We start from the raw sequence: 15,893 nt of genomic DNA on the forward strand, positions 1-15,893 counted from the left end.
CAATCCCTGTGTCAGAAATAATAGTAGCGGCAGTGGTAATAATAATAATAGATAATACATACCGGACGCTGCTACGTGCCGGCACCGTTCTAGGTGCTGTGCACAGAATAGCTCGTTAACCCTGCACAACAACCCTAAGGGTGAGTAGTCTTGGAGTCAGGATGGAAACCCAGGCAGTCTGGCTCCCATGTCCGTCTGTCAAGCATCACACCAGACTACCTCAGGAGAGCACCTACTACGTCCCAGGTGCTGTCCCTGACATCCCCGCCTTGCCAATGAGAAGAGCCCAGAGAGGTGCCCCCAGTGCCCTAGGTGACAGGCACCGAGATTTGGGAGGAAATGTCCCCAGCTCTGAAGCCCAGGACACGGGGTGGTGCCTCCTTCAGGAGGCTGAGGGGCTGTCACAAAGAAAAGGGCAAACAATGGTGGAGTGCCCAGCAGGCTCAGTCAGGGAAACATGTGACTCGGGACCTCAGGCTGTGGGTTTGAGCCCCACGTCGGGTGTAGAGATTACTAAAAAATAAAATCTTAAAAAAAAAATTTGTTCCATGCTGGCCCCAGAAGGCAGAACAAAGATGAATAGGTAGGAGTCCCAGAGGTAGGGACAGAGACTGCGGCTGTGCTGAAGGGGGCAGGCCCGCTCCTCTGGGACTGGAGGTGGCCACACGCAGCAACCATTCACCGCGCCCAGGCTGTGCTGCCCGGGGCTGCGGAGATGGGGGACCGACTCCCTCCTCTGGGGAAAGATGCTGAGCTCTAAGGCTTCTGCCGTCTGCTTCTCCTTTCCAAGCTCCTGGTCCTCCTCGAACTGCACACTCAAGCTGCCTGTGTGTGCTCCAGTCCTTTCAGGCATGAGAGGAAGGCCTGCCAGCTGGGCTGGGACGCCTAGGGACAGCCTGAAGCCCAGGCCTAGGACCCTGTCAGGCCCAGAGGAGCAGGCTCTGTCTGCGAGCCTGCCTCTTTGTCTTCAACTGACAGGAGCCTACAGGAAGAAGCCCTCCAGCCCCTCCCGGAGATTCAGCTGGCATCCCTGGGCCCAGCTGCCTGCTGTCATGGCAACAGGCTCTGCTTTCCAGCCCCGGGGACCAGGGAGTCCAAGCAGAGCCAAGGGGGAGGGGCTCCCAGTGGAGGCATCTCTGCTTCTAGGCTCCAGGTCTCCACCCACTATATGCCCCCTGGCTGAGGCCACCTACCTCCCCCCTTCTGCCATGAGACGCCTGCTCCGCCCCTCACAATATGCCTTTCCTCTCTGGGCCAGAAAGGACAGGTTGTCTCTTCACCCCAGGCCTTGAAAAGAGAGCAGGATGGTGTTGGGAGTCTAGGGCTAACGATCTGGCTTGGCCAATAGTTCACTCTCTGACTTCTGATAAGCAACTGCCTCTCTCTGGGCCTACAGTCACCCCATCGTTAAACACAGAAGATGGCCCAGACCAGGACTAGGCCTTGCTTTTCCTTAACATGTTAACTCCCATCCGTGGACAGTGGTCTGCAGCGCTGTGTGGATGAGGCTTCGGAGCTGGGTCAAGGGTCACCGATCACAGAAGTCTACACCCGCCTTGGACAGGAGGAAGGCTGCTTGCAGGACATCAATTTGTCCCCTTGTCCTAGATGATTCTGCAAGTCCCTTCTAGAGCTGCCATCTCTGAAGGCAGCTACGATTCCCAGGCTAACCTGCTCTGTGACTCTAGATGGTCACTTCTCTTGTCCCTGCTTCCGGTTTTCATTTATAAAACAATGTCCTGCCTTCCCCCAAGATCTGCTGTGCAGAGCAAAGGAACTCACGGGTCTGAATGTACTTCCCCAAGGGAGAGGGAATAGCACAACCGGGGCCGTGCACCCTGGAGCTCCCACCCTCCTTTCCACAACATTCCCAACCACAACCAGCCACTCACTCCGGATCTGCTTCTTGATTTCCTTGGAGGGGTCCAGCCAGTTCTGAAAGAGAAGACAGGGTTCTTTAGAGGGAAGATGGAGGAGAGGGCCAGATAGGGCTATGAGACAGAGACATCCAGCAGTAGCCTGTCAACAGCCCCAAGCAGGGAACACCCTTCTCAGGCTAAGCTGTCTGGACCCTCTGGAACTGGGAGGGGAGGGAATAAGGGAATAAGGGGAGGGCCCAGGGCTTGGGACCCTGCACCCTGAGTCTGGCACCGCCGTGAGTCAGCGGGGTGGGCGACTGTGGGACCGGTGGGAAAGAGGAAACCCAGACAGGGGCCTCCCGAGGGTGGAAAAGAGGTGCTAGAGTAAGTGTCTCATTCCCTGAGGAAGTCAGGCCTCGGCTCTCCAGGCACCCATCTGGGGAGTGACTGGCAGGTCCCCAAGAAAGGGCTGGGTGGGAGTGGTAGAGACAGAGAACTGAGACAGACAGGGCTAGATGAGTCTTGGCTATGTGCAAACAGAAGGAGCCTAATGAGGATCTGAGGACTGACAGAAAGCACAGGGTGTGGTCAGGACTAGGGAGGCCTAAGACAAGAGGTGTCCCCAACAGCAGGCATCCCCTGCCAGCCCTGCCCCCCAGCACAGATACCTTCTGGCTGTCAGCATCACAGAAGGTCAGGCCGAAGTAGTCCTTCTCCAGGAGGTTGAGGTGCTCACAGACCAGGTCAAATAGCACCTGGCCCCGGCCATGTTTCTGAAGAGGGGAGCAGAGAGACTGTGAGGCTGGGACACACCTGGGAGAGGGGGCAGGGAGACTCCACCAGGACCTTTGAAATCCCTAAGAGTCTCCCGGCGTCTAAAGGGGATCTCAGCCCTCCTGCCACCTACCTCTCCGAGTCCTACCAGATGGGTAGGACTCGGAGTTTAGTGGGTGACACTAAAGCCCAGTTCACCAACTACCCTCTGCCCAGCCCTGCTGGGGCCCTCCTAGATCTTAGACCTGCTCTGGGGGAGTTCGGGTGGCAGGTAATTGATTCCGCTTCCTTCACAGAGATTAAGGAGGTTAACTCTGACTCTCGGAAAAGAAAACCACAAGTCTAAGTTCAGGTGTAAGAGGGAGAGAAAAGCCAACTGAAATATGAGGGATGTGGGCAGAGAACAGGGGAGGGCTCAGGACTCAGAGTCACAGTGAGACGTTCTTCCCTGGCCCTCTGCTGACACAAAGACTGAGTGAAATCCAGGGCTGCCCAGGTAGGAGTGGCGCTCCCGGCTGGACTGCCCTGGATTTCACTCAGTCTTGCCTAGGAGTAGGCAAGATGTTCACCTTGAAATCCTTCTATAGAACAAAAAAAAATTAAAAAAAACCCAAAACAACAACAATAACAACAAACCCAAACCAACACTGCAGAGAAGAGAGACTCAACCTGCCAGGTCCTAGAAAGAAGTCATATCCTGGAAGACCAGGCTGGAGCACCAGGGAGAGAGAGAGGTGGTTCCCGGAGCTCTCAGGGAAGGCCACCCTCTGGACCCTTCCATACACTTGGAGAGGGCCAGGAATGGTGCCCAGACCAGGGTGGACCCTCTAAGGGGATGAGTGAGAGCTCGGGACTAGGGTGGGAGTCTGAGCCTATATAGGAAAGGGAGACAGTAAATGTGGGGCCGGGAGGGCTGACCCCAGACAGGAGGTGTCTGACCTCTCTACCCATGGTGGGACAGAATCATGCCACAGGATTTCCACATGACTTGGGTGATGGAGTCCTTCCGATGGGAGAGAGTCCACCTGTCTATGCCTTGGGCACCCCATATCATGGGAGCCTCAAGTGACCAGTTTGTCCACTGCCCTGGACAGGGGCATTCATAAGGGAAGACCCCCTCCTCTGCTCAATAAAAACATAAAAACAATTCGAGTTGCAACACCAGTATCTGCTAGGTGAGACTGAAGGGCCAAGCCTGTAAGGCCTTCCGGGCTAGAGATCAGCCCTTGGATCCTGACTCCTTGCCAAGGTACAGCCCGCCCCCCGGAGAAACCTTTTCCTGGTGCCAACCCTGTGCCTCATCTAATTCCATTTGCAATCGTAACAGCCCTCTCTGGGCCTCGGGGCCACCATCTGTACAAAGGAGGGCTGGCCAGGTCATCGCTCCAGGATGCCGCGGTCAGTCCAGGCCTCTATGAAGAATGGACGCTCTCTGGCTCGGCCCAGGCTGAGAGCACACAGAAGCCTGTGCTGGCTCAGGGGCCAGTCGGCTGGGGGCCGGGCCCGCGGTGGGGGCGCTCCCTACCTCCACCTCACACTCGTACTCAGAGGCATCAAGCAGAGTGACTCGGCAGATGGCACTCTTATACTTCTTGGCAATCTTCTGGGGTGATTTCTGGGCTCTACTGGGCGTGGTCCTCTCCGACAGGCCATCAGCCTCCCCATAGCCCTTCTCCTCCATGTCTAGGCTCTGTAGGTCCAATAGGGGAAAAGTCTGGTCAGTGAGCTTGAGACCACAGCCTTTCATCCACGTGAAGACACAGTAAGGACACAGCGGCCGGGGCTAAGATGGTCTCCAAAATGAGAGCCACCGCCCTCCACGCCCCCCAGGGTGACCAGCATCTATGGTTAGTATACACAGGAGAAGAAGCAGAGCTTCCGTGGGCAACAGGGTGGGCTCGTGGAAGGGGTCACTTTTTCAGGGGGGCAGTCTTGGCAGGTGGGAAGCATCCCACAGAACCAGAGCTGCCCTGGCTCCCTAAAGTAGCATGTCAGCTATCAGAGTTTCCATCTGGTCTCCCCCTTATCAGTCTGTCACGGCTCCAGCATGAGGCTGAGAACTCGTGGCCTGATCTCACAGAGGGAACGGAGGTCAGAGCCCTGCCAGCTAGTCCTAACTGCCACCAATGCCCTCAATGACCTTGGCCAAGTCCCTGCCCTCTCGGCCTGTCCCGAACGAAGGGAGGTGTGAATTGGATGGCTAGATGATTCGGCAAGTCCCTTGTTCCTTTAGGGGGATGCATTTTACTCTGGGGTCATCCTGGGCTTGCCAGGCTAGAATGGACAGGTTCAGGGGGTAGGAATAACGTGGAAAGAACCAGGTTTTGGGATTCAGATCTAGATTTTATTTCCGTCTGTCACTGTATTAACAATGTGACTTTGGGTAACTCACTTCATCTGCTGAGCCACTGCTTCCCCAAGTGTAAAATGGAGAAATCAATACCACTCTCTTAGGGGCACCTGGCTGGCTCAGTCAGCAGAGCATGGGACTCTTAATCTCAGGGTCATGAGTTCAAGACCCATGTTAGGAATAATGCTAACTTAATTAAAATATAAATATATATGTATGTGTGTATGTGTGTGTATATGTATGTATATATATGTATCTGTACATTTGGGAGAATTAAATATAAACATGACCACACAACACCCCCAGCACAGAGCTCAGCATGTAACAGATCAGTAATTAATCCGTGTTTGGCTCCCCCCCCCCCACTCTGAAAACTGGCCCTGGAGGACGGCTGGGCAGGGAGAGGGATGTCCAGGCTTTTAGACACACACCTGTCCAGCAGGCCGCGTGTCCTGCTGGGGCGGGTGCTTCTCATTGGAGTTGGCCTCCGGGTGGCCGCTGTGGCCTGCTGGGGTCACAGGGGTGGTCGCAGTAGCGGCTGCCTCGGGCTGCTGTGGGGCCTCCTCCTGAGCCTTCTTCACCTCAGAATCGGGGCCTGTCTCTGTTGTCATGGTGACCAGCACGCCTGCATTAGCATGAAGGAGAGCATGTGACACAGGAAAGGGGCAGCGATGGTGTGACAGGACAGAGCGAAGGGGACAGGAACCACACACGGAGAGAGCCAGATGGATCCAAATGGACAAAGAGCCATGGAGAAAGGAAGGAGGGAGGGAGGAAGGGAGGGAGGGAAAGAGGAAGTGGGGGTGGGGAGAGAGAGAAGTCAGGGGTTACAGGGGCAGCCGAGTCACAGACCCCCCTCCCGCTCTTGTGACCACAGAGATCTTAGGGCCTCCTCCAGTCTCAAGGCCCAGTCCTGGAATGGGGCCCCTCCTCTGGACAATGAGAGGCTCTCCAGGGAGCCCCACTCTGCCAGGAGCACAAAGGACAGTCAGTGACTCGCTCTGGGCAGGCCCTCAGCCGGGCTATCTCTCCAACCCCAGCCCTGGGCACACAGTAGCCACTCCATAAACACTGGATAAACTCAACTCAACCAAAAGAGCCCTGGGCTCCGGGCCCTTTGGGCACTGACTCTGAACAAGGCTCTTCACGCCCCAAGCCCGCACCGCTACCACCACAGCGATGTTGAGGGAATGGATCTGCAGGGATAAGACAGGAGGATGTTATTTAAAACGCGCAGAACCCGGAGGAGGGAAGTCAGGAGACCTGGACGCAGGCCCTGGGTCCGCCGCACACAGAGCAGTCAGGATTCACCCAAAAAGCACGGGACTTAGAGAAATGATCCCTCTTACCCTTCTCCCCTTGGAGCAGGAAATGAGATTTCAGAGAATTGGGGCCCTAGTGCCCAGCCATTCTGCTGGCATAAGCAAACTGCAAGGAGAGGAAAGGAGAAAGAGTGGCATGGCCCTGCTTTTATATTTAACAAAACAACCACCTCAACAATACCTCTTGGTGTTGGTACACGTGTGCTAAAAGATCTGAACGGACACTGACCAAACTGTTAAGACAGGTTCGTAACTGAGAACTGGACAGAGGAAAAAGAGGGAGATCCATGAGTGGGGGAAGAAAGGCAACTTCATTTTTTACTTTATAGGTTTCGGAATTACTTCTTTAATTTTAATACATCTAACTGACAAACTGGGTTGGTTTGTTTGTTTGTTTTAAAGGGGGGCAAAAGCAGCTATTCCTGACCCTGGTCAGAGTGGATCCTCAGAATACATAAATAACTAGATAGATAAATAAATAAAAGTTTGGAGCTAAAATGTGAGGAAAAGGGAAATGGGCAGGAACCCTCACCCCTGAGCCTAGAGCCTCCCTCTAAATCCATTATATTAAATGAGAAAGATCTAGACTAGATGTGGCAGGTCCGTTTCCAACCCTATTCACCACGGGAGGCCTCTACTGAGCAAACAGACAGACGGACATTGGCTCTACCTTGTACTACACATGTGCTCCAAGCCCTTACCCTCCACTCCCCTGTCTCCTTCAGCTTCTCTCCCAGCATTCCAGGGGGCACCAGCCCAGCCCCAAGCGAAGGGCACTGGCTGGAAAGCCAGGGCCCCTGAGGGCCCTGCTAGGCCACACAAGAGCTGACCCGAACAGGTCACACTTTGCAAGCCAGAGCTCGTAGCACAAATGAAAGGGCTTGTTGTTACTGATGCTGCTATTAAGAAGTAACATGAGGAGGAAGGGAAGGCCGTGGTCACGTGGCCTCATCCCCACCCAGAAATGCTTTCCACTCATGTCATTACCTTGGACTTTATGGCTTGACTTAAAGCCGTAGTTAAATAAAGGCTCACTGTCACTTACGTGACATCAGATGTCAACTCTGTACCAGGACACAAAGCACTAGAAGCAGCTCCAGGGGAGGTCATGGCCTCACAGGGAACGAGGGAGACCTGTCTGCCTGGGCCTGGATCTCTCCGAGGCCTGTACCTAAAGATATCAGTCATCATACCAGATAAGGTCTATAAGAAGAACACTTAAAATAAATGCCCACTTAATTTTGCTTAAAAAAAAAAAATTTAGAAAGGATCCACAGACTACTCTGTAGGTGTTCTGCTGTGAAAAGCAGTTTCCATGTGACCATCATGGGCCCAGGCGGCACAGAGGCTCTGACGCGGGTGCTCTCCCCTCCACTTCCATCTCTTGTCAGCCCCTATTTTCTGATGAACCTTCCCCAGACCACATCCAACAGCCAGGACAGCAATTGTAAATAAATACCCGGTTCTTCCCCTGCCCAGGTCTCCGGGAGAGCCTGCAGGCAAGGAATCGACCCCAGCTGGAAGCGCTTTGAGATCATTCAATCTCTTCTCCTCTAGATGAGACGAGGAGAGCAAAGAGACTGGAGTGACCGTCCTCTCCTCAGACAGACCTTCCCTGCCCCTCCCGCCCGCTCTCCTCACCCAGCCTCCCGACTCCCCAGATCCCGGCACTGGGGCCATGAAGCTTCCCACCGCACTTTGCTGCCCCAAGCACACTTGAACAGAACCATCTGGATGGAGAAATGCACTCAGGACCAGGCTGGAAGCCAAAGAGGTGGCCCGAGCCACCAATGAACCCCGCAGCCAGGGCCTGGTGACAGAAAGAATGGCTCATCCTTTCTAGAGCATCAAAAAAGATGACGTAAAAGAAATACCTGAATGAAAAGCTCCACACACAGCAGCCTGTGCAGACTGACCTCACTTTGATTAATACATATGCACGAATACAGAATATTCAATAAAGTACTAATTGTATTTGCTCCTAGATGGCATGAGTACAGGTTATTTTTTATTCTTTTTCACTGTGGTTCCCGATTTTTCTATGATACCTGGAGATTTCTTGATTTTAAAAAAAAAATGAGGGGTTAAAAATAAAATCTTCCAATGCAAGGGGATTGGTGTGACAGGATGAGGAGGTAAAGTCTGATTAAACTTAAAATGTTTACAGATTTTTTTTTTTTAAGATTTTTTTATTTGATGGGGCGCCTGGGTGGCTTGGAGGGTTAAAGCTTCTGCCTTTGGCTCAGGTCATGATCCCGGGGTCCTGGGGTCAAGCCCCGCATCGGGCTCTCTGTTCGGCAGGGAGCCTGCTTCCTCTTCTCTCTCTGCCTGCCGCTCCGCCTACTTGTGATCTCTGTCAAATGAAATAAATAAAATCTTTAAAAAAAAAAAAGATTTTTTTATTTGACAGAGATTACAAGTAGGCGGAGCGGCAGGGAGAGAAAGAAGAAGGGAAGCAGGCTCCCTGCTGAGCAGAGTCCAATGTGGGGCTCAATCCCAGGACCCCGGGATCGCGACCTGAGCCAAAGGCAGAGGCCTAAACCCACTGAGCCACCCAGGTGTCCCTGGACTTATTTTTTTTAAAGAAGTATTTATTCTTTTCTAGAGAGAGCACATGCATGCTAGACTGAGCATGGGGGGAGGGGCAGAGGGAGAGGGAGAAAGAATCTCTAGCAGACTCCCTACTGCACGCAGAGCCTGACATGGGCTCAATCTCATGACCCCAAGACCACGACCTGAACTGAAATCAAGAGTTGCATGCCTAACTGAATGTGCCACCGAGGTACCTCCCAAAATTTTTTATGAATTTAAAAGAAAAATAACATCATTATTATTTTTTTAAACCTATGATGAGATCCTTCTTGATTTCACAAGTCCAGGGGTAACAGTATGGTCTCTCTCGGCCACCGAGAGCAAGCCAAGAGCCTGGCCTTGGGTTCTGTCACAGCCAGTTGCATGGGCACAGTTCTGCCCGGGCCCAGGCCAGTAGAGACTGAGGGAGCCAGCTGGGCAGCCTGGCCAGCTGGGCACTGGGGGGACCCCAGGGGAAGCACGTGCAGCTGGTTCTTTGGAGCTCACTACAACACGGGGAGATGATGATCCCCCAGAAAATGGTTAAATACCCAGGCAGGATGCGATTTCGATTTGCCATTGGATGTTCAGCCTCTAGAAGATTCTGGGGAGTTGGCGATCAGGAGTACAACCCAGAGTACCCAAAGGAGGGCTTATAGGGTAGGGAGTGGGGAAGGGGGGTGAGGACGAGTTAAAATTTGCCAAAAGGGGGAATTCAGACTCAGCGCATTTGGGCTGAGTCACCGTGGGGGCAAATGCCTAGAGATGGGAACAAGTAGGCCCACGCAGAGGACAGACAGGAGGCCTTGACATCCTGATACCTCAGAACAAGAAGCCTATAAAGGTGAGCTCCAAATAGCCTGGCAGGTTGAACGGGTTGGAGTGAACTGGGGGTGGAGGAGGTCGCCTTGGAAGAGTCACAAAAGTTACTTTGCTAGAAAGGGCAAGACTCGCATCATGGAATGCTGCTGGGGGCCAGGGCCACGGTCAGGGATTTGACATCGGCCTCTCATGGACTCCTCGCAGGAGTACCAGGGAAGGGGGTGGGCAGACCTAGGCCAGGCAGACCCAGGCCAGGCAGATCCAGACCCAAAGCCTGGCGCCCCCAACTGGCTCACTCTGTGACCGTGGGCAAGTGACTTCAATGCTGTGAGCCTCAGTCTATAAAATGGAGATACTCCCCCCTCCCTCTGAGCGTGGTGGTAGAGGTTCAGGACCATAACCTAGAGAGAGCACTTAACATGGTATGCACCCAATAAAACAACGCTGAGAGGGTCTATAATTACAAACAGTACCAAGAAGCCGCAGCGGGGAGTGGTCTGAGAAGCAGGAGTTCGGAAGCGCCAGCCCAGAACGCATGGAGAAGGAGATGTTCCAGGAGCCAGAGGCCAGCAAGGCCAGACGGATGGCGCGGACATATGAAAACCCCAATGCACAGGATTCGGAGAGAGAAAGGTCAGCCAGAGAAGTAAATGTGGACGGTGCCCACACCAGCCCTGTCAGGCCAGTGTGGCGGAGGCCAGTCCAGAAGGCTGTCAGCAGCCAATGCTCTTCAACTGCGCGAGCTCTGGCTGGCTCCCCTGGCTCGCCCTCCAGGGGCCCCGTGGCTTGCCATCTGGGCGTCCTGCTGCGAGACAATGTCCTCGCCCGGACGACGCAATATCCACTTGGCCTGTCATTGCACCAACTCATTAAAAATGAATCAGCTGGTTTATACATCAGGCCCTACGGCCAGGGTTAGCATGAGTCAGCATCTCTGAATCCAGGACCTTGGCTTCGTTCTTTTTCTCCATCCCACAGCCACTGCACAGGTCCCAACCACGGTCAGGCCATGCCCACATGGCCACCCAGCCTCCTTCAAGGAGTCTCTGGGGCTGCCTGTGGATTTTTCCAAAACTCCAAATGGATGCTCTCTTTATTTTTTGTAATTCAAGTATAGTCGACACACGATGCTACGTTAATTTCCATCATACAGCACAGTGAATGGACAAGTCTACACCTCACAACACCCGGTGTAGCTACCATCGGTCACCAAACGACACGATCATGGTACCCGTGACTACATTCCCTGTGCTGTCCATTTCCTCAGATGCCCTCCTTAAAGCCTTTAATGACTTATCATCAAAATAAAACACAAACTCCTCACCAAAGTTAAAAGGTCCCTGCTTAGGGCCGTGGCATCAGCTCCCACCACCACTGTGAGCCTGGCCAACTGGCTCTCCTTCTGCCTTCCACTGCATCAGGCCTACCCCTGGCGTGGGGCTTTGCCCTAACAGTCCCTCTGGGTGAACAGGGGCTTGTCCCATCTCTTGACATGGCAGCTCTCGCCCTTTATACCTCAATCCAGTGCCCCTTGACCCCTCTGCCTAAAGTGGGTCTTTCTTCTGGGGTGCCTTAGTGGCTCAGTCGGTTCAATGTCCAACTCTCGATTTGGGCTCAGGTCATGATCTCAAGGTCATGAGATTTAGCCCCGCATTGGGCTCCATGCTCAGAGCAGAGTCTGGTTCAGATTCTCTCTCCCTTCTCCCTCTGCCCCCCCGCCCCCCGCTCTTGCACTCTCTCTAAATAAATAAACAGAATCTTTCAAAATAAATAAATAAGTAAAATGGGTCCCCCCCCCTTTTTTTTCTGGTGACAGCATTCTGGGTTTTGGATTTGGTTTGGTTTGGTTTTTGCCATTTTAACCATTTTTAAGTGTAACTATTCTATGATGTTAATTACATTCATGCAACAATAGCCACTGTCTATTTTCTAAATTTTTCATTACCCCAAACAGAAACTCTGTACCCATTAAGAAACCATGCTGGGTTTTTTTTTTTCATAGTAACTATCACAAATGAAACATAATTCGTTTTACTTATTTATTTCTATTCCTCTGAAATAGAAACTCCATAAAGACCAAATGTTAGCCATCTCAACTGCCATTATCCCCAGGACTTAGGGCAATTCTTGATAAATACCAACAAAGCTAACATTCATAGAGTCTACTATTTGCCCAGCACTGATCTAAGCACTTTACGTCAATTAAACCGTTTAACCTTCACAATAACCTAGAATCGGTACTTTTATCATCTCTATTTTGTAAAAGAAGGATTTGGAGCACTGAGAAGTTAAGGATCTTGTCTGATATCATACACTAGTGCATAACAGTGCCAAAATTCAAACCCAGGGTGTCTGGTGTCAGGAGGATATGTGGATGGACAAACGGACAAACACATGCATGATGGGTGGATGAAACACCAATGAGACCAACGAGTTTTAAGCGCACTCAGCTGGGGACAGAGACCTGGGCTGCATCCACCTCTGGAGCCTTTCTGGCTACCAGCCAGTCAGTCTGTCCTGATGACTTATCAGACCTTAAGCACCTGACTTTTCCATCCAAACTCCTGATATTATCACCCTTATTTTACTGGTGAGACACACAAACCAAAAGAGGCATGCTGATCTGCCCAAGGTCATGAGGCTGTGTTAAGTCTCTCTGATTCCAAAGTCCACCCCACTATAGGGCATTTTGGCAGTCTCAGAGGGTGGTGTGGGGGTGGGGGAAGGCTGTACTAATTTCTCCAAGCGGGGAGGTTGGCTAAGGGAAAACTTCCAAGAATGAAAGGCAAATACACTAGGAAGAATGGAATTCAGAATGGGGACCACCGGCAGGTGGCTCAGTCATTTCGGCGTCTGACTCTGGATTTCAGCTCAGGTCAGGATCTCAGGGTCATGAGGTTAAGTCCCAGGTCAGGCTCATGCCCAGCTTAAGATTCTCTCTCTTCCTCCCCCTCTATCCCTCCCCACCTGCTATCTACACTCTCTCTATAAATAAATAAATAAATAAATAAATAAATAAATAAATAAAAAAAAGGTCGGGACCAAAGTGTCTTGCTTCAGTTTTGCCACCTCCTACCTGATGGGCCTTGGGCAAGTCACTTCCCCATTCTGCGCAATGGCTTCCTCATCTGCCAAACAGGGATGAGAGCCCCTATCCTGTCACTCCAGGGCAGGGCCATGTAGATAAAGGACATCACAGAGAATGAACGAACTTTGAACTTTGAGATACAAAAGGTGAAGTCATAAACCTTAAGAGATTCTTAATCAAGAAACAAACTGAGGGTTGCTGGAGGGCAGGGGGTGTGGAGGGATGGGGTCACTGGGTGATGGACACTGGGGAGAGTATGTGTTGTAATGAGCACTGGGTATTATATAAAACTGATGAATCACAGACCTGTACCCCTTAAACAAATAATATATTACATGTTAATTAATTGAATTTAAATTTAAACAATAATTTTTTTTAAAAAGTTGAAGTCATATAATTTAGAGAGAGAATATTCCAGATGCTTGTGTATACCAGAAGCATGTCTTTGCAAGCACATAACACAGCAGTGGGACAACATGAGGGCACACACAGCCCTGTGTGTCCATGGTCATGACAATGGCTCCCAAGCCAGTAAGGCTCTCTTCTAAATCTTGCACACTGGCAACTTTTACCCAGGCCTTCTTGGGAATTCCGAACCAGGGAGAAACTAATGGAAGGAAGGAACAAAGAGAGAGAGAAATGGACGGGACGTGGACGACACCAAGAGAATGCCAGGCAATAAATGAGACTCTTCTGTTTTCAATAACCACAGTTACCAAGATAACTCTTCTTTCTTTTCATGAAATCGGGGGGCACATCTCCCCCATCGCCATCCAAACACATCTCCTGGGCTGTCAGTCTCCATTTGTACCTCCAGATTCATGCCCTGTTCAAAGAATTGGGAGGCTGACCTCTTGGACTGGCCCTTGGATGGAGTTCCCTTGCCTGCTAACGTCCAGTTGGGTTTGACCAATGCGAGGTACTGGTTCAAGAGTGGAAGAAGAGAGAAGTTGGGGAATGTCTTCCCAATTTCCTTCTCTGTGGTTCTGGCAGTGGCCGAGGCCCTCTGGGTCTGCTCCTGGCACAGACCCAGCCATCACCGAGTTCTGGTAACACTACTCCCACCCTCTGCTCATTCAGGCCAAAGGGAGGAAACCGCTTCTGTCTCTGTTATGTTGTGGGGTGCCCCTGTGGGTTAATCCTGCCCACACCTTTATTAACATCTCCTCAGTGTAAGCATCTGAGAGGAATTCTGCTTCTGTCAGAATCTGACTGATACACTAAACAGATAAATGAATTAAAGAGGGAGGGGAGAAGAAACTGGGAAAAAGCAGCGTCACCTAGTGGTTAGGGACGAAAGGGGCAATAAGGAGACCAGGAACAAGTCTTTTAACGTCTCTGTGCCTCAGTGTCTTGATCTGTAAAATTCACGATGATTATCTTGCCTATTTCACAGGGTTCCTGTGACACCCGAACCAGGTCATAAGCACTTAAACACATGTCAAAACCCACCATGAGGGCTTAAGAAATATTAGATGCCCGCATCGTTACCATTAAGTCTCAAGGCAGAGAGATGTGAATAATAGCATTCCCTTGGAGAAAGAATTACAGACTTTTCTTTCGGCTTTTTCGGGGGTTCTCCAGGTTTCATCCTTTTCCTACTATGAACATGTATTACTTTTGGAATCAGAAAAGAAAAAGAGAAGAATGAAAAGAAAAAAACACAAGAGAGGGTGAGCCCATGAAGACTTAACTCTTCCCCTCTAGAGATGCTGCTCCTTCCCACCGGGATTTCCCCAGTACAGAACATTCCCTTCCTGGAGTGACGACCTCCAGGATGTGAATGGATGTGAATGACACATCTGCCTGCCACGAGGTGGGGAGGGTGCAGGCTGAGAGAGCGGCCTCTGGGGCCCCGTGCCACCCTCGCGGCCAAGGCCCAGGAGCCCTCAACAGAGGCAGGTGGGGTCAAGAGGGGAGCTGGGCCTGCCGTGGTCAGCACCGCTGCTCAGCTCTGTCCGCAGCAACAGGAACAGGGCAATTTGTCGGCACCGCATTAAATAAAACCAAGCAACGTGAAGAGGCTGCCACCCGTGGGCACTGGCTCCGTGCCGCCAAGGAGCCACAGGCTGATGTGCAGTTGTGGGCTGGGGGACCACATGACCCACCCAGACCTGCAGAGCAATGGCATCAGAAAGGAGAAAGACCTCCTGCCCGGACCACACGGCTGGCTACAGAGGCAACCAGAGACCTCCCCGTACCGGGGCATCCTCTGAACGCCAGGCAGTGAGCTGGCTGTGTGCCAGGCTTTGTCTCATTTGAGCTGCACAAGGGCCACCCAGGGCAGATGGGCTTATCCCTCAGGCCAGCTTGGCTGGCCAAGGTCACGAAGCTCACCAGTTCAAGTAGAGCCAGAACGAGGACCCAGCTCTGCTGGCTGACAGTCCTGTGCTCTTCCCCCTCAATCCTGCTACATCCCACAAACTCCACCTCGCTGTCAACCATGTAACCAAGCTACGGTTGCTCTGGATGTAGAAATAATAACAGCAGTACCAACCCCTCCCTCATGTGGGTGCTTTACAATTTAAAGAATCCTTTTATAATTATCATTTTGCTTGGTCCTCACCGATCAGCAGCGGGTGAGAGGGAACATAGAACAGCAGTTAGGAACATGGGCTCTGGACGAGAGTTTGAATCCTGGCTTGAGGACCTTGGGCAAGTTACTGGGCCTCCCTGAGAGCCAGTGTGAGCCTGTAAAATGAAAATAACAAGCCCTACGCCTAAAAGGCATGTTGTGAGAAATAAATGAGAGAATGCACGTGACGCTCCCTCTGGCACCGTGTCGCCAGACAGCAGACACTGAGTGGCAACATTGGCTCTCGTCAGTAAGGTTGTCACAACCATACAGACGGGCAAAGCGAGGTCCAGAGAAGGCAACAAACTTTTCCAAGGATGCTCAGGGTGTAGGCAGCAGCTGGACTCCTGCAGCAGCTTAAAGCATCCAAAGAGAATCTGGAAATTCCACAGGTGAGCTCCATACTGGGTCCATTGGCAGAAGGGGTTTCCCTGGGACATCCTCACCCTTTGAGAGTGACAGAGACAGGGTCTCCTCCAAGCAAGCCAGCCCCCTCAAGGTCCTTGCCCCACTCAGCTCTGAGAAGCAGGGG

The 15,893-nt window shown here is 51.9% G+C and overlaps 1 protein-coding gene across 17 annotated transcripts in view; it reads right to left on the reverse strand.

The window, feature by feature from the left end:
- LOC116862730 (band 4.1-like protein 1) overlaps positions 1–15,893 on the reverse strand; it is a 119,317-nt gene that overhangs the window by 45,813 nt on the left and 57,611 nt on the right. For all 17 annotated transcript variants that reach the window (XM_032850110.1, XM_032850108.1, XM_032850106.1 and 14 more), the window contains 4 exons: positions 5,415–5,608; positions 4,159–4,323; positions 2,528–2,632; positions 1,893–1,935 (listed from right to left, as the gene is read on the reverse strand). In XM_032850110.1, coding sequence (XP_032706001.1) covers positions 1,893–1,935; positions 2,528–2,632; positions 4,159–4,323; positions 5,415–5,594 — 493 coding nt within the window. In that variant the 5' untranslated portion in view covers positions 5,595–5,608. The remainder of the gene's footprint in view (positions 1–1,892; positions 1,936–2,527; positions 2,633–4,158; positions 4,324–5,414; positions 5,609–15,893) is intronic.

The sequence above is a fragment of the Lontra canadensis genome, unplaced genomic scaffold, assembly GCF_010015895.1.
Source record: "Lontra canadensis isolate GAN:19392208 unplaced genomic scaffold, GSC_riverotter_1.0 scaffold312, whole genome shotgun sequence".
NCBI lineage: Eukaryota > Metazoa > Chordata > Mammalia > Carnivora > Mustelidae > Lontra > Lontra canadensis.